A 24,488-nucleotide genomic window follows, 5' to 3' on the forward strand; every position below is an offset into this window, starting at 1 on the left:
GCACAGATTAAGTTAGTAAAGTGGCCTGTTTGTGGATGTTTAAAGGGGGTGTTTCCGATAAAGTGACAAGTAAGTGGAATCACAAGGTAATGAAAATGTTTCTGATAAAATGTCCAGTAAGAGGAAGCACAAGGATGGTGTTTCCAATAAAGTGGTCAGTGACTGAAATAACAAGGTAGCAGGTTTTTCATAAAGTGATAAGTGTGTGGAAGTTTAAAGGAGGTGTTTCCAATATAGTGGCCACTGAACAGAAGCACTTGGTAGGCTGCCGTTTCTAATAAAGTGGCCTGTTTGTGGACGTTTAAAAAAGGTGTTTCCGATAAAGTGGCCAGCTGGTGGAATCACAAGGTAAGTAAATGTTTCTATGGTTATAAAGTGGCCAGTAAGAAGAAGCCAGCAAGGTGTTTCCAATAAAGTGGTCAGTGAGTGGAATCACAAGGTAGCAGCTTTCTAATAAAGTGACACGTGTGTGGAAGTTTAAAGGAGGTGTTTCCGATAAAGTGGCCAGTGGGAGGAAGTACATGGTGGGTGTGCTTCTTAAACGAGAACAGATCACACAGATTAGCACTGGGTTAAACGGAAAGAGCACAAAATCTAGGCCTTGTCTACACACACACACACACACACACACACACACACAGCTGCCATACCAATCTGGTACGTTCCCTGCCTCACACACTGCAAACCCAGCCCCACCCCCCTCAGGTCAAATCCTCGCCAACCTGCTGCATATTCTCCCTCCAATACAACATTCCATTAGCATTGTTCAACCAGCCTCACTCTGAAACACACACACACACACACGTCATCTGTCCGTCCTCAGAGATGACGTCAACTGCAAATCTCAAAATGCAGAGCGTGGGGCATGCTGGGAAACAGAGAAAGCTTACCTTCTACAGAAGAAAAAGAAAAGAACGGGAGAGGAGGAGGAGGAGAAGAGGTTTATCAATACAGTTGATCAATACAGAAGTTTAATAAAGTGGAGGGGGTTGTTCACCTTCTTATATTCCAAAAGCAATGGGAATATATTTCTCCATATATCCACTGAAGGGTTATGGTTATCCTACTAGGGTTAGAGTTTTCTGGACAAATTAGTCCTTGTCCACACATATCTGGATATATTACATTTAAAAGTTGTAATTGTAAAGGTTTTGAGTGGTTGAGAGGACTAAGCTGTTCCCACTATGATCCAAAGATCATTGGCATCAGCAGCCGGAGCCAGAGAGAGAAGAGTAGGCCTTGCTCTCTCTGGGTGGGTAGGAAGCGCTCTCTCCCCTTATCACTACTATTGTGATGCCGGGATAATTGGGGAGAAAATAGGGGAAAAAATGGGTTATAATTATAAATAGTTTCTCTGTGTTTTGGCCTCCTATCTACATAAAAACTAAATTTTTGTTTATTACAACCAGAGCTTTTTGAAAACTCTCTTTAAGTCTCTTTAAACTGAGCATATTAAAATGCTGGCATAACAAATGCATTTACCTCAGGGCTGCAACAAGTGATTATATTGATTAATCGATAAGTCTGTTGATTATTTTTTTTCAATTAAGCAAATATTCATCTGATTAAAAAAGGAAATATATATTTAAAAAATACATATTTAAAATATATGTGGTATATTTGACCAGATATTGTTCAGATATGAACGATTTTAGAGAACTAATGTTGTATTTGTATAAGGAACACAACCAATTATATTTTAAAAAATTATTGTTTACATGAAAGGTTTTCTGCAAAAAATATAAATATAAAATACATTTTATTACCATCATTTTATAATAACGTTACATCAGTGTATGTAATGTAAATATGTAAAAACACACTTAGTTGTGACTCTCAAACACTTCCACGCAAAGTTAGAATCAGAAGAGACCTTGAAAAAGGGTTTAAATGTATTATAAAAAAACTCTGAAAGTAGCTAACTGCCACCGCATTTAAGGTGGAACGGAAATCCTGCTAAACTTGTGTGAGATATGAATGTATTAAAAATATGAAACATATTGTTTAACCTCCTAGAACCTGGAATCTACATGTGTGGACATCACATTTTAAGTTGTCTAAACCACAGCACTAAATTTTGCTCTACATAGGCCTGGTGTCCTCATATGAGGCCATCATACTGTCACCAAGTGTTGGCAGAAGAGTTTAACACGTTACAGTCTTGATTTTGTACAGAAATTAAAATGAACAGTACATACACTAAATGTTCATATTTTTTACTTTGTTAAAAAAAAACACTTCAAATGAGCCATGAGCCAGCAATACTCAAAAGGGCACAATTGTTGTTTTTACTTTTATTTTGCACTCAGACAAAAATTGCTGTGTTCAGGCACAAAATAAATGTTTTGTACATCATTACTAATTGCGACTTCATTGTGTTCTATTGAAATATAAAACTGAAGTCCTCATATGTGGACATCATTTTTCTCAGAAACTATAACATGTAAGAAGATAATTCTTAGTTTTTTTCATTAATCAGGTGCCATTTAGCCCATGCATACCATGCAAGAGATCGGGTCTTAGGAGGTTATCTACTCTAGAAAGCTCTTTAACACTGAATGACAAAAAATATAGATTTTCTCACTAACGCTAGCTTGACTGAAACAACAGCTTGATTTGGAACTACTGGTCAAGCTACAACATTTAAGGTGAAATTTAAGGTGGAAAGGGAACCTATATATTAGGGGAAGGTGGAGGATGGCAGTGTATTTCCAGAAACAGAAAGATAAGAAAATCTCAGTCTGTAAAAATATCCAGATCGGTATGGACGTGGCCTGAATTACCCTTAGGATAAATGAATAAATGTATAAAAAGCAGGAAACACAGCAATACACTCCATCACACACCTTGCTGGCCCAGGCATCCTCATCCCAGGAGGTCAGCTGCAGGACTCGGATGATTTCATTAATTTCAGCGCTCATCTTCTCCACAGTGAAGTTCCTGTTCTTCAGAGCCTCGTCCACTCCCTGACTCTGAGCCGTCTTCGTCGTCACAAAGATCTTTATTCCTGAAGAGCACAAAAATACTCTGGTTACCAGTACAGCAGAGGACAGACCAGTGAAGGAGAGATCAGCAAGAAACGGCATTGATTCCCATCAAAAAGTGTAGATCAGGTAGTCCAACATTAGCAGTCTAAATCAACAGCAAATTAGTAGCATGAATATGCAGTTGTGGAGTTAGTGGCATAAATAAGAGCTTAGCTAGTTAGTGGTACGAATTAAAGTTGGTGATTTAGCTGCAGAAATATACATTTAGCAATTTAGCACTATAAATATGTTGTTAGCAAGTTAGCAGTATGAATATGTATTTAGTGAGTTAGCACTATAAATATGTTGTTAGCAAGTTAGCAGTATGAATATGTATTTAGTGAGTTAGCACTATAAATATGTTTTTAGTGAGTTAGCAGTATGAATATGCATTTAGTGAGTTAGCACTATAAATATGTTTTTAGTGAGTTAGCAGTATGAATATGCATTTAGTGAGTTAGCAGTACGAAAATACAGTCAGCTGTATAAATATGTAGTTTTTGAATTAGCAGTATTATTATGCAATTATATATAATAAAAACAATAAAATAATAAAAATATAACTATGCAGTCAGCAGGTTAGCACTATACATAAGAAGTATGAATATGTATTAAGCGAGTTAGCAATATAAATATGTATTTACCGACTTAGAAAGTTAGCAGCATGAATATGTATTTAGTGAGTTAACAAGTTAGCAGTATGAACATGTATTTAGCAAGTTACCAGTATGAATATGTATTTACCGAATTATCAGTATGAATATGTTTTTAGCAAGTTAGAAGTATGAATGTGTATTTAGTGAGCTAGCAGTATGAATATGTATTTAGCGAGTTAGCAATTTCGGAGTATAAATATGGATTTAGCGATTTAGCAAGTTAGCAGTATAAATATGTATTAAGCGAGTTAACAAGTTTGCAGTATGAATATGTATTTTGCGAGTTAGCAGTATAAATATGTATTTAGCGAGTTAGCAAGTTAGCAGTATAAATATGCATTTAGTAAGTTAGCAATATGAATATGCATTTTGCAAGATAGCAGTATAAATATGTATTTGGCGAGTTAGCAGTATGAATATATATTTAGCGAGTTAGCAAGTTAGCAGTATAAATATGTATTTAGCGAGTTAGCAAGTTAGCAGTATGAATATGCATTTTGCGAGATAGCAGTATTAATATGTATTTGGCGAGTTAGCAGTATGAATTAGCGTTATGAAAACTCTGTAAGTGGTGTGAATACCTGAGATGAGGACGGGCAGAAGCTCCTTTACAGTGTTCATGGAGTTAACCAGCATGACCCGATGCTCCTGATGGGTGAGCTCCTGCTGACGCTCGTCAATCATCTTCGCCATCTTCGTCATCCCTAAAAAAAAAAAAAAAAACACAGTGGAGTCAATTAACTCAATTAAATTAAACATATCAAATACACAATAATTAGTGATTAACAAACAAATAAAAAAAAAATGTATACATAACAAAATGATGTATAGATGTGTGTTAATATTACACAGAGATACAGATATAAGCAGTGGATTTATTATGTAAGTGCAAGTGTGCAGCTGCTCACAGAAAACAGAAGTGTGAGGATATATATAGGAGTATAGTGGTGTGTAGGTCAATGTGTAAAAGTGTGGAGTGTGTGTTCTGTGCGAGTGTGTGTGTACCTGGTCCAAGGTTTTTGGTGTATGTGATCAGATCCTCCATAGACTCCACTACCTCCGCCACGGTCAGGTACTCCAGAATGCCTTTACACACACGGATGATCCTACGCACCTAAAAGTAAACCAGCACACATACACATGCTCATCTTCACAACTCTGTGTGTGTGTTCTGTTTCTCAGGATTTAGGAACATTTTCACACCTGTATTTTATTTATTTTGTTCGGATCAGTTGATTTTTTAAAAAAGTTTTAAATAACATTTATAAATTATAATTAACATTTTATAAACCATGTGTGTGTGTACCTCAGCCTCGTCGAAGGTCAGCAGCAGGTCAGAGGTTCCGGAGAGGATGCCACGGGAGCCGTCTATGAGGTAATCTCTGGCCGGAACGGAGTATGGGTCAGCCTTCAGCATCTGAGAGGCCTGGACCAGCTTAGCGCATGCATTCTCCACCCTACACACACACACACACCATATAATTACAGTATACCATATTTTTTTGCACTATAAGGCACACCGGATAATAAGGCACACTATTAATAAACGCCTTGTTTTCCTTCTAATTCAGCATACCTGTAAAGCTAAGCTTAGTTAAGTAAACAAAACTGTAACAATTTCCAGATTTCCACTAAGGCTGAAGCATTAGCATTAGAAGCTAATCACTACCTGCTGTCCGACAGCGCTACACTGAGGAACCCTGAGTGTTGTGGTAAACCAGGGTGATATTAGCTAACGGTTCATCCTACGTAGCTTGTTTTAACACAGTAAACGCACAGGCTACCTCTGAACGGCAAAATGGCTTGCATAGTTAGCGGGTAAAGCTAATGCTGCGCCAGCAGTGCTAGCTGGGGTTAGCAACAGGCCACAAGCAAACTACAGGCCGACAATACTCACATTTGAATGGCCAAAAAGCTAGCGCTTAGCGGCTAATGCTAATACTGCTCCAGCAGTGCTGGGCTGGATTAGAAGCAGGCTACAGACTGATAATACTCATCTCTAAACATCTGAATGGCTAGCATTCAGCAGCTAATGCTAATACAGCTGGAGAACTAAACCGAAACTCTTGTATAATACTGTTCTTCAGCGGAGTGGCTTTACTGCTCCTTACAACCTGACTGGTAAAATTCATACATAAAGTGCACCGACGATTTTTGGAAAAACTAAAGTATTTTAACTGCACCTTCTAGTGCCAAAAATACGGTATAATACAAACATCCATATACACTACATGGACAAAAGTATTGGGACGCGATAATCAGGATTATTGCTCATTCATTATTTCTTCTGATAATAAAGGGAAATAAAAGAGTTTATCCTGCTTTTGTTGGAGTAACTGTCTCTACAGTCATTTATTTATTAGTTCATTTACTGACTCATACATTAACTGACTCAATCAGTCTCACTATCAATCTGCTCTATATCATGTTTATCTCTTCCTCTATCACACATACTCCTTCAGCAAATATTACTCTCTCTCTCTCGCTCTCTTTCTTTCTCTCTCTCTCTCTCTCTCTCTCTCTCTTTTACACACACACACACACACACTTATACAGTGTGTATAACAACACTTACCATGCCATTCTTGACCTTTAACTCATAAGGAGGGGCAGAGAGAGAGAAAAAAAAAAGAGAGAGAGAGAGACTTACTTTATGAATGCTGGAGGCATGTCTCTCTTCATGATGGCATCTTCTGTAGTCTGTACAGTCTCCTTACCCACCTGCACACAAACAAACACACATTGTTTACAGTGTAAGGATATTAAATGTACAGTTAATGGACAGAAATGGTGTAAAATATGAACAAAAATGGCATTATTAGGTCTTTTTTGATTGGACGCATCACTTCATGTTTACATATTGCACACTCTTGATTCACACACACACACACACACACACACATATATATAGTGTGACTACAGAAGGTCACTAAAACCAGCTGTCCTGTTCTCAACTGCATTAAAAGTGTGTTCATTCATCACTCCTCTGTAGTGACATCACCACCACAAACTCCGCCTCCCATCCCACATACACACACACCCCTCTTCACTCTCCTTAGAGATGTGCATCAACACGCATTCATAAAACACACACACCTACACACAGCACTATTCACCACCTTACACCCGCACCTATTCACCATCCGGAAAACACACACACACACACACGCACACACAGGCCTAGGCCTGTTAACATAAGATTTACAGCAGAAGCAGAGGCAGAATGAAATCAAATAACACTCCCACTTCAACACACACACACACCTGATCTGAGCAGAGTCATTTGTGAGGTAATGTTTGGACGAGTTCAGACACGACTCCCACCAGGAGCTTCTATACCCAGAGTGAAGCTCTAACAGCAGTAATATCCAGAATGAAAAAACATGCCTGAAAAAAATCATCATTGCTGCATGGGTATACACAAATGATGCCAAAAGTCTTGGAACAATAGTATGTAAACTGATTCTAACGTTTACAGTTTAGAAACGCCCACATCTGTATAAGCTGTGAGGTGTTATCGTTCACAAGTATGAGACGTTCTATGGAGTTAATTTTTTTTTTTGCCAAAAGTTTTACGTAAAAAAATAAAAATTGCAGTAGAAATAAAAAACAATCAATCAAAAAAGAAAAAATAAATAAAAAATGCATATTTTTAAATATATACCAGTCAGTCCAAAACCAGCTGACCAATGAAGACTGAAGGGGAATGCCTTCTTCTAAGCTCCGCCCACCCGTGAAAAGTGTGCCAAAACTCAGAAGCAAAAAAACTGAAGCAGAAGCAAACGAGAGATTCCAGAACCAAAAGTCTTTGACAGAAAAAAATAAAAAAATACAGAAAAAGACTGGCAAAATTCAAACAGTAATACTTTTTATATAACTTTCTTTTGAATTTGCAACATAAAATTTATTCTTTTGATTCTTAAAATTTTTATTACGAATTTAATTATTTTGTGTAAAACTTTTGCCACAAAGTTCACTCCATTACATTTGTGTGGGTTTTTAACATTTTCCATCCACAGGGTCACATTTGTACTGGGTATACGCCATATAAGGCTTTATTACCACCCACACTGGACAGTGCAGTTGATGATGATAATGATGATGACCGGCTGTGTCTGGTTAGAATAGTCCATGTGAACAGACAGGCGACTCACAGAAATCAAGATTCCACATGCATATTCAATGCAGTGTTCTTCAGCTTCCCTGGGACATGGCAAAAGTCATGGGACATGATACTAATTTCTAATTCCTCAATTGACACAGGACATGATGAATATGAGAAACGAGGCTGCAGTGCAAACAGAGGGACTCTGACTATAAACATTCAGCTATTAATCCACATCAGTCTGAAGCTGTGTTTACTGACACACACCAGCTGTACAGTGGACAGATGCCTTCCTCCACAGTCCACACACACACAGAAATACACACACACACACACACACACACACCACTTCAGCCTCATTCCTGCTGACTCTGCATAGCGTTTCCTTCAGCTACAGCAGGTTAAACCAACTACAGCAGGTCCTGCCCTAATTAATGCTGCTCTCAGCAGAACACATCGATATTTTACACACAAGGTCATGTAGAAACATATACAGCTCTGGAAAAAATTAAAAGACCACTTCAGTTTCTGAAACAGATGTTGCTATTTACAGGTATATGTTTGAGTAAATGAGCATTGTGCTTTTATTCTATAAACTACAGGCAAAATTTTTCCCAAATTCCAAATAGAAATATTGTCATTTAGAGCATTTATTTGCAGAAAATGAGAAATGGTCCAATTCACGGAAAAGATCCAGAGCTTTCAGACCTCAAATAATGCATAGAAAACAAACTAATATTCATAATTCAAGTTTTAAGTGTTTAGAAATCAATATTTGGTGGAATAACCCTGGTTTTTAATCACAGTTTTCATGCATCTTGGCATGTTCTCCTCCGCCAGTCTTACACACTGCTTTTGGATAACTTTATGCCACTTCTGGTGCAGAAATTTAAGCAGTTCAGCTTGGTTTGATGGCTTGTGATCATCCATCTTCCTCTTGATTATATTCCAGAGGTTCTCAATTTGGTTAAATTAAAGAAACTCATCATTTTTAAGTGGTCTCTTATTTTTTCCAGAGCTCTAACCTGTCTCTAGTAGATATTCAATGATAATTAGGTATAATTAGATAATTAGGAGTGGGTAATATGGCATGATATTTCAGGGTATAATATCATTCATGATATTCAAAAATGTTGGTGATATTATTGCGTACAATACGACATTAAACACCCCTAATATTAATCATTTTTTGTATATAGTGTATATTCATAGAAACTAATCTAGCCTTGTGTCTGTAGTTGCTATTGTGATTAGGCTGGTGTAGAGGGAGTTTGAGTGTGTGAGTAATGGAGTATTATTGGATGGCATTAATACACACTGAATGGTAGAATAACAGTGCACAGGCCTCATCACTCCATTCATTACACACTAAAGTACTGCACTTCCTGCTCTTATTAGATTGTCCTCAACACAATGAGGGTGCCTTCATTCAGGCCTGTGAGTGTGTGTTCCTGCAGTCTGTAAGGCTCCTCAGTCAGTCTGGAGTGCGCTGAAAGCTCTGTCTTTGTGTGTGTGTGTGTGTGTGTGTGTTCAGTTCCAGACAAAGCTGTGCCTGTTATCCAGACTCTGCCTTTGGCATCAGCAGCTTCGTTCCAGAAGTGTTTGGACGGCTCACAGCTGTGTATCAGACTGAGTGTTCTGTATCCACTTCTGCTTTCTACTTCTATTTAAATACTTTAACGTCAGTTATAGCAGAGACTGTTCTGAGAACTCAGTATAAGTTGGGCTTTGATTTGCTGTAGCTATCTAAACACAGGATATTACTCATGATGCTCTACAACAGCATCTAACCACTTTATACCAGAATTAAATTTCACTTCTCTATAGTACAATATAATACAGGGCTATAGACTAACACCATTATGTCATTCGAGGACAGATTAAAAATAGCATACGAGATGAGACGAGACAAAATGAAAAAAGGAAACACAGCGACTGTATCGGTTTCCGATACATCAGCTCACAGATGCCTTGTGCTGACTGACATCACCATAGGAGGGATGAGGGGCTGATGGCAGCTGATGGCAAGCTGCATGATCAGGATTTAAATCAAAGATCTGAGTAACATAGTCATAGTGGCAAAACGTAACCCGCTGTACCACTCTGTGCCCCCACACAGTTTTTAACGCACAGATTTACAACATTGTTAGCGATGCTAAAATAGCGTTTTATGATGAGATTTTTTTCGTCCAAATCCCTATCCAGACAGGATTAGTTTCTTTTATGGGGGTCCTCTTTGATTATATTCCCCTCTGGAATGACCATGTACGTGTTTTTTTCAGATGTCCTCTCAGAAAATTACAGGCTGAATTATCTACTGTTTTTCACTGAACTCTGTCGTAGTCTAGAAATTTTAGTCCCGTACAGACTCAAATCTCTTAGTTTCATCACCTCGCTTTTAATAAAATAGCTATTTATCCACTGCCAAGCACTGTAATTACACTTTCGGTGTGCTTTTCCATGAAGATACACAAAAAACAAAAGCGAATGAAAATGGGGGAGCTACTGAATGCGATGTCATGTGACTGAGGAAAAAAAAAAAAAAAGGTGCTGCTTTGTCAATGGCAGTCCGAATGCAAAAGTTTTATCACTGAGTAGAAAAGTGAATTTTGCACAGACATCCCCCTGAAAAACAAATTCCATCCTGATAGGGTTCAAGGTGGCAGCCAAAGTAAAATAAATAATACCAGACAGATATAATCTGTCTTAGGTAAATATTTAATGGGAGATGAAAATAGTGTGAATTTTCTTTTGCGACAAACAGCAAAATAGTTGTACCCTGATAACCAATATGGCCCTAAAATAATATCAAGGATTGTTGTGATGGCCAAAAAAATTGGCATTATTTAAAAAGAATCTTAACAGGCTACAACTGCCACACAAGACAAGTAAGAGGTTTATTTTACAAAAATAGATAAACACAGGCAAACCAAAGTACAAAGTACAAAACAGGGCAAATTCAGAAGTCGTGGTCAAAAATACAGAAAAAACAAAAAGAGATTTAAAATGCCATACGGACATGAACAAGACAACGTTGTTAAATATTGCTACTGATTAGACAATAGACAACAGGTGAGCACAGTTGCTAATACTGGGGAGATAGCTCCCTCCTATGTTGTGGAGGTGCAACACCAGGCTCAATAATCGTGACGACAACAACTGCTTCATAGCAGGCTATATCTGATGTATAATATGACTTATCTTACTGATAAAAAAGGGGTTTCTGGTCTGTAACAAAACATAAGCGATCTGTAACAGGATATCTCTTCTTTTCACAAGAGTATAACTAATGTACATAACGGTATACAGTAGCTGATTTGGAAAAAAGTCAGTAGTGCTGCAGAACAATGACTGGAAATGCCTTTACTTCCCAGCAGTGTGTCTATCTATCTATCTGTGTGTGTGTGTGTGTGTGTGTGTGTGTTACCATTGTAACAACACCACAGAAGCACTGCACTGGTGGTCCGGCAGTGTATTAAAGAAAGGTGTGTTTAAGATAGTGGGGGGAATGGAAAGAATGGAGGGAATGGAGTGAATGAAGGCGGAGGTCCAGGCCTCACACTGAGGTAGAGCAATCTTTAGAACTGTATGAACTACGGCTGGATTATGTTAAGATGATGAATTAATTTTTTTAATGCTGCTCCTAAATTTCTGATGTTTCTGACATAAATTTACACAAGACTGTGCTCTGCTGAGTGTCATCCTGCCAGAAACCAAACTATTTTCAAACATATTCATATATATATATATATATATTGGTAATAAAGCACTCAGATTAGGGTGTAAGAAAATATTGATGTTGTATTGCGACATTTAATTTTGCAATACCTTATCGATATTTAAATATTAGTTTACAGGTAAAGATTGTTGGCAGATAGTAGGGCTGCAGTTATTAGTCAACATAATCGACAACATTTGAATATAAAAATGTATTGACATGGGATACGCTCACAGATTTGGCTTACTATTTGTGTTTCCGAAAATGTCTATAACATCAGATAACGGGACAAGCCAACACTTATACTCACTACACATTAACTCCTTATATATATTTACACATATTTATACTTATTCTCAGTATTTAAATCCATTAAGTGGCTTCTGCTGTTTTAAGAGTGATAGAGAAAAGCTGAGAGCGAGTTTAACATGAGCTGCAGCTCCAGCAGAGACATTCCCTGAGAAAAGGGTTGCCAAGTCCAGTAAAAAAAAAAAGAAATTCTGTTCAAAGTCTGTCTAAAACCTGCCCTTTAGAAGCTTAAACTAGCACAGAATATTTTCCTTTTGAACAGTTTCTAATGAAGGCCTTTTGGAGGCCGCAATAAATAATAATAAAAAAAGTAATCAAGACTAATCAATTAATCGAAAAAATAATAAGCAATTTAGTTGACTACTAAAATAGTAATTAGTTGCAGCCCAGGCAGACTGTTGTACATTTTGCATTGTAATAAACCCTGCCCACTAGATAGCTGTTATATCCCATTGTCGTGATTATATAAAAAGCACATTTTTGCTAATAATTTATCAATGATAGTGTTTTATAGTATGACATTTTTTTTCGCAATATATTGTAAAATACTGAATCGTGATAAATATTACATTGCCAGCTCTTACTACTAATACAGAGCCCTAATTCAGATGGTAACATATTGATTATCGTATTTTTTGTACCATAAGTCGCACTTAAAATCCTTTAATTTTCCCAAAAATCTTCAGTGCGCTTTTTAATCCGGTGCACCTTATATATTAATTTTACCAGTCAGGTTGTAAGGAGTAGTAAAGCCACTCTGCTGAAGAACAGCATTATACAGGAGTTTTAGTTCTGTTCTCCAGCGCTGTGGCTGCAGCAGTATTAGCATTCCCCCGCTAATCGTGCTAAGCTAGTTCAGAAGTAAGTATTATCAGCCTGCTTCTGCTAACCCCAACTAGCACCTGTAGAAGTATTAGCATTACCCACTAACCGATCTAAGCGCTAGCTTTCTCGCTGTTCAGAGGTGAGTATTATCTGCGTGTAGCCTGCTGCTAACCCTGAATAGCACTGCTGGAGCAATATAAGCATTACCCGCTAACTGTGCTACGCATTAGCTCTTTTGCCTTTCAGAGGTGAGTATATTAGCCTGTAGGCTGCGTGTTTACCATGTTAAAGCAAGCTACGTGGGATGAACCACTAGCTAATAGCGCCCTGGTTTACAAAAACACTCATGGTTACTCAGTGTAGAGCTGCCAGGTGGCTTTCGTGAAAATCTGGAAATCTAAGCTTACTGTAAATAAATGAAAGTGTTTCCCCACCCAAATAAACAGCTTTCAGGAGAGAAATCTGTGAAGATTAACATACAGCACTCGTTTGACTTTTTTGAGAATTACAGTTTTGTTTACTTAGCTTAGCTTAGCTTTACAGGTGAGACCTGCAGAATTAGAATGAAAACATGGCAACACCCCTGTTCTAACTAGTGTCACTTAAAGTGCTTTATAATATAGTTTAAGAAAATAGACGTTTTTAATAGTGCACTTTATAATCTGGTGTGCCTTATAAAGCCAAAAATATGGAATATATTGCTCAGCACAAAATGCTAATAGGTTCATGTTTATCTGCTCTGTTCTATTAGTTGTGCTTCTCTGCAGTGACTAGAAAAGCTGTGTGTGCCCTTACACATCTGTGTCAGCAATGGGTGCAACTTAAAGTAGCTAAATTCATTCATTAGAAGGGTTGTTCATGCATATTTGGACATGTAGTGTATGTACACACTTTTATTTTTTATTTTTTATTGGTATTTGATCAGTGTTCAGGCTTTGGGCTAAGTGAACTAAAGTAATCTGCTGTATTATTGTAATATCAGAACTGGACTGTGTGCCAGACTGTACGAGTCTATACTGCTATTATACTACTGGGTTTACTGTTCAGTCCCAGAGCTGATATATAAACAAAGCCAAAGCAGCACCATTCCCTCACACTCTTCACATCCTGTTTATGTAAACCTCAAGAGGAAGTACTTCTATTAATGTGGCAATTTCCTGTAATCACTCTCCCAACCACTCTGTAATGATGCAGGTCAAATATAACCAATTTAAAGTGTAAAAATTCACTAAAATAATTATTTTTTTTATTTCATTTTATGATTTATCATTGAGTACAAAGTGTTTTGTGCTGCACTTAATTTGTTTATTGTACATGTAAATTTAAAATTAATAACTTAACCCTTTCAGACCCTGCATCCATTACAATGGACATCATTTATTTTCTTTTTTTAATGTTTTGATTAACATAACACTATTTAACCAACAAACATGTATATAAACCAATGAAACAGTAGCTTGTCCCTGCCCACTGCTCAGTAGTAATAGTACTAAGTAACAGCTAATTTATGCAAATTTAATGTGATTTAAAACCCTTTTTAATAATGTTTGTACTGTTTAGGGATGGTTTATGAAATAAAAAGGTCAATGTGAAAAATAAAATATACAATACACAATATTACACATAGGCTTAACTGGATTTTTCGTTCATATCAGAATATTAGAGTCTTCTTTCCTGTGCATTACTAACAGAAAACAGCATTTTACGTTTTTTTTTAAATCACTGGAGATAATTTAGGACTAAAAAGGGTTAATATGATGATACTATGCAAAGCTTGACAATATATCGATATTTTCTTTTTCTAAGTATTTCAAAAATATATTTATATCGAAAATATAATCAGAACTTAAAGAATACAAACATAACTGTGCTTTTTTATTACAGAGAGTGTAAAAAACTGTTTAATTGAATGATTTGTAGCAAAAATTAAATAACAATCCATATTCTGTGTTAAAGCAGCTTCACACTGCACAGATAATTGTGCTGGAATCCAGAACTCCCCTCAATATTTACTTTCTTGCTCCCACACTAGACAGCTCTGACCAATCAGAGGAGATAGCGTGCTTGCATGGTTTTTGGTGCACATTTTCTTACATTCTTTTATTCACATGTAAATATCCACTATAAAAAGTTGCATCCTTAGAAAAAGTTGTGTGTGTGTATGTATATATATATATATATATATATATATATATATATATATATATATATATATATATATATATATATATATTTATACACTTACAACAATAAGAATATTGTTGTGATTAATCTTAATTTTGTTTTATCGATTGACACCACTATAATACCACTATAAATCCACACACACACACACAATTATACATATATTTATTGTATTAGAAAGACTCTTGCCCTCTATATCGTCAAGGAAACAAGGCTATATTCTGATATTTTGGTTGAATCACAACAATCTGAAGATTTTTTTGATAAGTTGATTATTCAGTGATTTTTTCTGCCAACTCTGCTTTCTGTGGGTACTAGCATTCTCTATTGCTTCAAAACAATAGAAAGAGCAAAAGGTGGGATTTAAATGCCCTTTAAATGCATTTAACTGCAGTTTATTTTTCTGATAATTAGTGAACAAATGTGTAATCTGTTGTGTCTGAACTGAGTTAACCTCCCTCCCCATTGCGTTTCTGTCCCCAGAACTCTGTTGTCCACTGCAGTTACAAATTAACGATTACTTGCAATTATAACTTAATCGATAATTCTTTGTAATTAGGCAAAAAAATTGGCAATTTTAAGGTGTTGCCTAATTGTTGCAGCCTTACTGAACACACTTCTGTTTTTATCACCACTTCAGATTTGTCTGCATCCTACAGCAAGCAAGCCCTCGTCCAAACTCGGTCACACTCTGCTCAGAGAGAATTCCCAGCATTCCACACACTCATCCCCCAGATGGTGTCCTGCTGAGACTCCAGCACCGGCATTCTCGCAGTCGGGACGTCTGAAACCAGCAAATACCACAACAGAGGCACTGTTTCATATCAGTTTAAGATCAGCCTGTTCAAAAACATCCTCCTACAAATCCTTCTGACTGACGGGGGGCGGCCTGGTGGGGGTGGGATGGACGAGCTGCTTGGTGGAAAATACAACACATGTAAAAGCAGGAATTCCTAAGCACTGAGTAAAGAGCCTGCAGCAGCTGCAGCTCCACGCTGCCCACTCACCTGGCTAGGAACGTAACCCACGCTAACTCTGCAGACTGAAGCTAGCTGTGCATTAGCCCTGACCCTCTGCATGCTAAAACCCTGTGCACTAGCCCTGACCCTCTACATGCTAAAACCCTGTGCACTAGCCCTGACCCACTGCATGATAAAGCCCTGTGCACTAGCCCTGACCCTCTGCATGCTAAAGCCCTGTGCACTAGCCCTAACCCTCTGCATGCTAAAGCCCTGTGCACTAGCCCTAACCCTCTGCATGCTAAAACCCTGTGCACTAGCCCTGACCGTTTGCCATATAGCAATCACACAATAAAACTTTTGCAACATCCCTGAAAACTAATGCAATCACCTAACCCTGTGCTCTATCCCTGACCCTCTGCCGCCTAGCAATCACTTAGCAACACCAGCACAACCACCTATAAAACCTTTTGCATGAGAGCCATATGTCTCCAAGTTCTGAACCTTAGTCACCTAGTGATCACTAAGCAACACCAGTGCAACCACCTGGGATACCAGAACACCAAACCATACCACCTAGCCCTAACCCTATAACCCCTTACTTTTAAACTAATTTTAACACTAGCTAACCTTTAAATGATACACTAATTTTTACGCTTTGCATGCTAACCCTTAACTTGTACACTAGTCCTTAACTTAACAAGACTAGTCACTGCATGATTAAATGCTCTAGAAAACTTCACTCTGACCCCAAACCTGAACTCTGCTTATTAGCCTTAAATCTTAAGGGCGACTGTAGCTTTTGCACAGTTTTGGATGGAGAGTCGGGTTTGTGCAAGGGTCGAACAGCAGCTTAACACATGGGTTAGCAGCCCGAGTTAAAAAGACATTTGGGAACGACTTTCCTCTTTTTACATCTCTCTTTCTTTCAGTCTGTCCTTTATGCATGTGTCTCGGCCTGACAGTGAACATAATGCCTCCGAGAGAATTTATGATTGGGGGGGTGGGGGGGGGTGGGGGGTGATGACAGAGGACCCTGATCTCCCTTCACACAGAGGCTTCCACTCAACTCCAGCTCTGTCCCACAGTTTCCAAGGAAGCAGGAAACAATTCCAGACGGAGCGCGATATCCCAGAACAGAACCCATCACTCAGCTAAACCCAGCGAGAGAACAGAGCTACAGTCCAAACAGCTACACATCTCAACAGCACAGTCACACATCTCCAAACCAGGACTTTACAGGAAAAGGAAAAACTCTTCTTATATTTTAATGAAAGTCAATGTAAATAAATATATTGTATTCCAAGTCAATTTGGAGCATTTTTACTGATCTATTCGTCATAAAACTCTGACACAATAAAGAGAAAGACAGAAGCACGTCTGTTGCTTCATAGTTTATGTTGGTCACCTCGAGTCTTTTATCTGTGGTCACAGAATGCTGCCCACAGAATGCAGCCATGGTGGTCTATTCTCAGTCTACTGCTCTGTGGTGGTCTATTCTGTGGTGTCCTGACCATTGAAGAACAGGATGAACGAAGGATAATAAAGTATGCAGAAAAACAGATACAGGACTACGGTCTGTAATTATAGAACCAGAAAGTGTCATATGTGTTCACTGGAGCTGAAAAATGGATAATGGGTTTATAAAAAATGAGGCTGTCATAATGTTATGCTTGACTGGTAGTAAATAAACTACAGCTAACCTACAAAGATAGGATTACTGCTCTTACTTGGAAAAATTAATGTGAATTTACTATATTTACTAATATATATATAGCCAAACTCTTTCATACAATTGTCCCTAACTAGAATTTTAAAACTAATACAATCACAGATTTATTCAAAATCTGATAATCTACAACTGCATCTGAAGCCGAAGGTGAAGCTGGGACAGAGGCACGCTGGTAGACGAGCGTGTGAAACGTATTCTGAGAAATAAGTCTCTCACACACACACACAAACACACACTGTGTCACCCTCTCTCTCTATCTCTCTCTCTCTCTGAGTAAAGCAAGCGTCACAGGCAGGAAGTGCAATGATGGGTGTGGACACTCGTACACCACACTGAGACGATCTGAGTGCACCAGCCCTGACCACAGCCCTGCATTCCTCACAGCTGTTTATTCACCCTGCAGACAGATTTTACCCTTATCATCGAGATTTCATGATTTAAAGTGGCAGTTTGCCAACTTATCAGATTAGCCTGCTTTCTAACAATAAAGAGAAATATCTAACCCACCAATTAGCCTCTGTAAAAACAAATGTTGCATCAAATTAGCTTAGATATTTGTGATCATTTAGGCCTGCAGATCATCATCAGCATCATGCTAACCCATATTTGGCCTTATGGTTGTACCAAACCATGGTTGCTGCTGCCCCAGCCTTGGTGTTGCCCAGTAACTGCCCCAATCTCAGCCTTGCTCTTGCCCAATTTGTGGCTAAACCCAACTTTGCCGGTTCCCAACTACTTTCCCAAACAAGTCATTGATGTTGCAACACCACAGCCCCAAACCCAACCTTGCTGTTGCTGCACTACTGTTCCATACCCAGCTTTGCCTGTTCCAAACTACTGCCTCAAACCAGTCTTTGCTCTTGGCCCCGTGCTGACCCAAACCCAGCCATGCTGTCTTCCCAATACTGACTCAAACCCAGCCATGCCATCTTCCCAATACTGACCCAGAACCAGCCATGCTCTCTTCCCAATACTGACCCACAACCCAGCCATGCTGTCTTTCCAATAATGACCCAAACCCAGCCATGCTGTCTTCCCAGTACTGACCCAAACCCAGCCATGCTGTCTTCCCAATACTGACCCAAACCCAGCCATGCTGTCTTCCCAATACTGACCCAAACCCAGCCATGCTGTCTTCCCAATACTGACCCAAACCCAGCCATGCTGTCCTCCCAATACTGACCCAAACCCAGCCATGCTGTCTTACCAATACTGACCCAAAACCCAGCCATGCTGTCCTCCAAATACTGACCCAAAACCCAGCCATGCTGTCTTACCAATACTGACCCAAAACCCAGCCATGCTGTCTTACCAATACTGACCCAAAACCCAGCCATGCTGTCCTCCCAATACTGACCCAAACCCAGCCATGCTGTCTTCCCAATACTGACCCAAACCCAGCCATGCTGTCTTCCCAATACTGACCCAAACCCAGCCATGCTGTCTTCCCAATACTGACCCAAACCCAGCCATGCTGTCCTCCCAATACTGACCCAAACCCAGCCATGCTGTCTTTCCAATACTGACCCAAAACCCAGCCATGCTGTCCTCCCAATACTGACCCAAACCCCAGCCATGCTGTCTTACCAATACTGACCCAAAACCCAGCCATGCTGTCCTCCCAATACTGACCCAAACCCAGCCATGCTGTCCTCCCAATACTGACCCAAACCCCGCCATGCTGTCTTCCCAATACTGACCCCAACCCAGCTGTGCTGTTTTCCCAATACTGACCCAAACCCAGCCATGCTGTCTTACCAATACTGACCCCAAACCCAGCCATGCTGTTGGCCCAGTACCAACACAAACTCAACATTGCTATGGCCCCACTACTGACTCAAATTCAACATTGCTGGTGCCCCACTACTGACCCAAACCCAGCTTTGCTTTCTCCCTAACTCAACTATTGCTGTATCCTCATAATCACCCAAAAGGCTGCTCTGCTGTTGCCCCACTGCTGCTTCAACTCAGGCTTGCTGTTAGCCCACTTTTGACCCAAAACAAGCCTTGATGTTGCCACATATTTGGCTTAATTTTGTCCAATTTTTACCCCATCTCCTGGCCTGGTATTGCCCCACTACAGCCTCAAACCAAGCATTGACATTGCCTCAGTACAGTTCCAGACCTGGCCTACTGTACCCCAGCTTCTGTTCGGATATATTAGTCTTATAGTTTCAGTGTTAAACTACAATAACACTCGATTTGATTTGAATCAAAAGGAAGATTTAGATTTTTGTACCGCAATTAAACTGCGGTTCTGGACGTGAGCTTCGTGTGCAGAGTGACAGTGCTGTGTCAGACAAGGTGAAGCCTGAGAACAGAAATGACAATGTGGCTCTAACAGCTAAATTTAACCCTGAACAACTGCTGTGGACACCACAATCAACCAGAGCAGGACAGGAACAGCCGGTCAGGGTGCCAGTCAATCACCCTGTTTATAGACCCTCTGTGCCGCTTCATTTCCTCCTGTCAGTCTGAAAGCCTGAGAAGACAGGGTGTAACGGTTCTGATACCCTATCATCCTTCACTCACTTCCCCAGAGCAAAGGGGGGTTGCAGGAAGGCTGTGCGTGGAGCAATAGTATGGTTAGCTCAAAGGACAGGGCTTGGATTAACAGTGGGGCAACTGTGACAGTTAGTCTAAGCCAATTGTGTGGCAAAGCCAATTGTCAGGGTTTGGGGTGATGGGGGTGACAGCAGGGAGGGGAGCAATAGTGGGGTAACAGAAAGGCAGCATTTGGCTGAACAGTGACTGTCCATGAAAAGCAAAAAGGGGTTTGGGGTAACAGGCAGGACTCAGTTTGGGGCAATAGTGAAGCAAACACAAGGCGGCATTTAGGCTAATATTTGGGGACAAAGGGGCAAAACAAGAAAGTTGGGGTTAGAGAACCAACAGAGTTCAGAGTAAAAGTGAGGCAACAGAAAGGCTCCATTTGGCGCAGTATTAGGGCAGCAGAGAGGCTAGCTCTGGGAACTACATAGAAAAGTTAGAAGGGAGAAACAATCCGAGCCAATTGTTTAGCTACAGCAAGGGTGGGATTCAAACAGGACAGGCGCCTAAGTGAGGCTATATATTTGGTGTAAAAGTGGGGCAACCGCAAGAATGGATCTGAGACTACTGTGATTGGTTTTTGAAGAAGAGCTTAAATGAATCTGAAGTCTGGGTTTGGGCAAATAATATGTTTAACATCACAGATAAATCACAGCAAACTCTGCACCCTCAGAAAGGATGGGTTTGGGATGATATTGGGCAAAGAGTATGGCTATATTGGGGACAACAGTGGGAGACAACAGTGAAAATGGCTCTGGTCAATTGTGCAAAAATAGGTTTGGGGCAAAAGTAGGCCACCAACAAAGGCTAAAATTTGGATACAGTGGTGTGAAACATGTAGTGTACAGAAACATTTTGTTCACCCACATAATCTAATGCTATGTTCACATTACCAGGCTGAAGTGACTCATCAAATCTATTTTTTTTTCTCAATGTGGCTTAGATTTTTTTTCATGGCTGTATGAATGTGCCAAATCCAGATTTGGGTCACTTTCATATGTGGTCCTAAATCGGATACATATCCTATTCATCGACATGCAACATGAATGTGAATGCTTTAATCTGAATTCATAAGTCTTTTTGCTTTTACACATGAGCTACGAGCTTCTCTCTCGTATCCACACATCTCTTGGTGCAGCTACAGCTGCAAAAACAGCAAAAGCAAACCGCCTGGCCTTTTTTCACCTCCTCCACCTGAGCACGTACTTCAGACCAGCTGTTTGCTCTCCACTCAAGCAAAAGATGCTCCACATATGAGCAGCTTATGCATCCATTTCCCTTTATAAAGCTACAAGTCGTCTCTCAAATATGAAGTTTTTTGTTGGTGGTGAAGAAGGCGACATTTATACGTTTACACAAACAGATACAGCTCACTTGCATTTGTGAACGTGAACCGTCAAGATAGCCAAATCTGATTTGAGCAAAAACCTGATTTAAGCAATGTGGCTTGTAATGTGAACGTCGCCTAAAAGTACTGAAGCCACACCTTTGGAGTGGAGACAGTCTAAAGGATTTGGAGTTATACTGAAGCTGGATTTGGGGTGATAATAGGACAATAGCCTGATGAACTATGAAGACTATTTGACATATTTGGAGTAACACTCAAGATGGATTTGGGGCGATAATGGAAAACAGACTAATATACTGTACAGGTACATTTTATTTACCAACATAATCTAAAGGTGCGGAAGCCACACCTTTGAAAGGAAGACTGTGGAGACAATTTAAAGGATTTGGAGTAACACTTAAGCTGGGTTTGGGGCAATTATGGGAAAACAGGATGAAGTACTGTACAGGTAAATTTTATTTACCCTCACAAACTAAAGGTACTGAAGCCACACCTTTGGAGTGGAGACAATTTGAGGGATTTGGAGTAACACTGAAGCTGAATTTGGGGTGACAAAAGCCTGATGTACTATAGAGACAATTTGCCATATTTGGAGCAACACTGAATGTGGGTTTAGGGCAACAATGGAACAACACCCTGATTAGATATAGGGTAAAAAATGGGCTAGGTCTGGGGCAGCATGACACAATGGGTTTGGACCAACAGCTTGTTCCCAATAGTGGTTATATATTTCAGGGTTGCCCTACTTATACCTAAACTCAGCAGAATTTAAACCACAGAGACCTTCTAACTCCTGTGAGCTGTGTGAAAACACTCTGACTCTTATGAGCTGGACACAATGAGTCAGAGTCAGTCCCATGTGTTCCAGTAGCTAGTACCCTGACTAAGCTACCTCCTTTTTACTGCTGTAAAACAGACTTCACAGTAAACTGGGCGTCTAGCAGGTCCAGAACCGGCCACGTTTACACTTGGTTGGACTTGTTTTGGTTTGACGTTTTAAAATACGTGGTAAAAAAGGGATTTAGTGGACCGAACAGGACAAAGTACGAGCTGGACAAAGGGTGGGACAATGACTCGCTAGATGGAGCTCAACCCGGCGGGCAGGAAAAGAAAGGAAAAGGGCGGAGGATCAAAAACTCCTACCAACTCATATCAAAGTGGGAGTTGTGGAAAGTTGTGGTGAACTTTGCAGCGCTTTAAAACAGCCGCTAAGCTGCGCGTGAACGGGGAAACGCTGGCACGCGCGCACTCCTTCACTCACTTACCCTGACCAGGTTGCTGACGGCTGCTTGCACGGCGGCTACGGGAGCGCACAGGTCCGGTATAGCCTTCCCATCCACCTCCCCCTCCTCGTGCATGATCACCAAGTGCGAGATCTGCTGAGCCACCGGCTCCAGGATACTCTCTATGGTCTTTGTGTGAAACACCGGCATGATGGAAGCCTGGCTCGAGCCCGTGCGGAGATAAAGAAACCCCTGTGCCCGCTGTAGTCCTGCTGTAGTCCCGCTGTTTGCCCCTCAGTCTGCCCCTCCGTGTAGCTTCAGTTCCTGGAGGTTTCACTCAGTGAGCGAGTGAGCGGCGGCTCCATACACCGCCCCTCTCTCCCACCAGCCGTGGGAAGCGCCCCTCTTCCTGCCCTCACAGCCTTGTAGCCAATCACAAACGGACTACAACCCGCACGCCTCCCCGCGATTGGTCGCCCCACTCCCCGCCCCCTCGGCTCCTCCCGCGGCTCTGCCCCGCCCACCTCCGCTTTAGCTCAGCTTCGCTAGACGCTCGAGTTTTTCCCAGATGACGTAACACGTTCTGTTGCCCTAAAAAGGAGAATCGAGTCTCGCGGTTCAGGAGCTCAGCGCGCGCGCTCTCAAACACAGCCTCAACCTGGATGACCCCTAATGAAGGACCACCACTGCGACCTCCACCACCACAACCATCCCTCCTCCTCTACTACTCCACCATATGGCTTTATTTACTGTTTACCGCTCCCTCTCTCTCTCACTCTCTCTCTTTCAGAGTCAAATTCAAATTAAAACACTTAAAAATTATGAGTTTCTTTGATTTTACCAAATAAAAAACTCTGGAATATAATCAAAAGGAAGATGGATGATCACAAGCCATCAAACCAAGCTGAACGGCTTGAATTTTTGCACCAGATGTGGCATAAAGTTATCTAAAATCAGTTTGCAAGACTTGTGGAGGAGAACATGCCAATATGCATCAAAGCTGTGATTAAAAACCAGGGTAATTCCACCAAATATTGATTTCTGAACTATTAAAACTTCATGTGAATGTGAACTTGTTTCCTGTGCATTATTTGAGGTCTGAAAGCCCTGCATCTTTTTGGTATTTCCGCCATTTCTCATTTTCTGCAAATATGTGGAATTTGGGACAAATGTTGTCCGTAGTTTATAGAGAAAAACAACAATGTTCATTTTACTCAAACATATACCTATAAATAGTAAAATCAGAGACACTGATTCAGAAACTGAAGTGGTCTTTAATTTTTTTTCAGAGCTGTATATATACATGCATCTTGCTTTGTGCTCTGGTGTGCAGTCATGTTGGAACCGGAGGGGGCCATCCTCAAAACAATTCCTGCAAAATTGCGAGTATGCTATTATCCGAAACACTTTTTTACGCAGGTTTGAATTTTCTTTTTTTTCTTTAATAATAAAAACCCTCTTTTAAAAACTGCTAATTTGTTTGATGATCTAAACATTTAAGAGTGACAAACATGCAAACAAATAATCATGAATTACTCTATATACATATACTTTATATTCATACTGACATTACTGTACAAAAAACACAATACTGAAAATTGAAAGCAAAAGTAAAAAGTAAAGAAAAAAAGAGAAGCACATCAAGTATTACTGTAAATAGGGAACAATGAGATTTGGTGAGGTAGATGTTTCTCTCTCTCAATACAGATCTCTTCCAGTCAGTTTGCTCAATTTATGTGTATGACCAACTTACATTTGTATCTATATAAAAGAGTCAACAATTTTAACTATATATATAAAATCCATACATACACAGAAATACATATAATGTATGCATAAGTTATTTTTTTTAA

At 39.8% G+C, this 24,488-nt stretch overlaps 1 protein-coding gene across 1 annotated transcript in view; it reads right to left on the minus strand.

Annotated features, from left to right (window-relative positions):
* Positions 1 to 23,002, minus strand: part of vclb (vinculin b) — a 51,929-nt gene extending 28,927 nt beyond the window's left edge. The window contains exons 1-6 of the mRNA XM_022666041.2: positions 22,678 to 23,002; positions 6,333 to 6,403; positions 4,989 to 5,139; positions 4,688 to 4,796; positions 4,264 to 4,386; positions 2,847 to 3,007 (exon numbers count right to left, since the gene is read on the minus strand). Of these exons, the coding sequence (XP_022521762.2) occupies positions 2,847 to 3,007; positions 4,264 to 4,386; positions 4,688 to 4,796; positions 4,989 to 5,139; positions 6,333 to 6,403; positions 22,678 to 22,845 (783 nt within the window). The 5' untranslated portion in view covers positions 22,846 to 23,002. The remainder of the gene's footprint in view (positions 1 to 2,846; positions 3,008 to 4,263; positions 4,387 to 4,687; positions 4,797 to 4,988; positions 5,140 to 6,332; positions 6,404 to 22,677) is intronic.
* Between the last annotated feature and the right edge of the window lie 1,486 nt (positions 23,003 to 24,488).

The sequence above is a fragment of the Astyanax mexicanus genome, chromosome 15 (genome assembly GCF_023375975.1).
Source record: "Astyanax mexicanus isolate ESR-SI-001 chromosome 15, AstMex3_surface, whole genome shotgun sequence".
NCBI lineage: Eukaryota > Metazoa > Chordata > Actinopteri > Characiformes > Acestrorhamphidae > Astyanax > Astyanax mexicanus.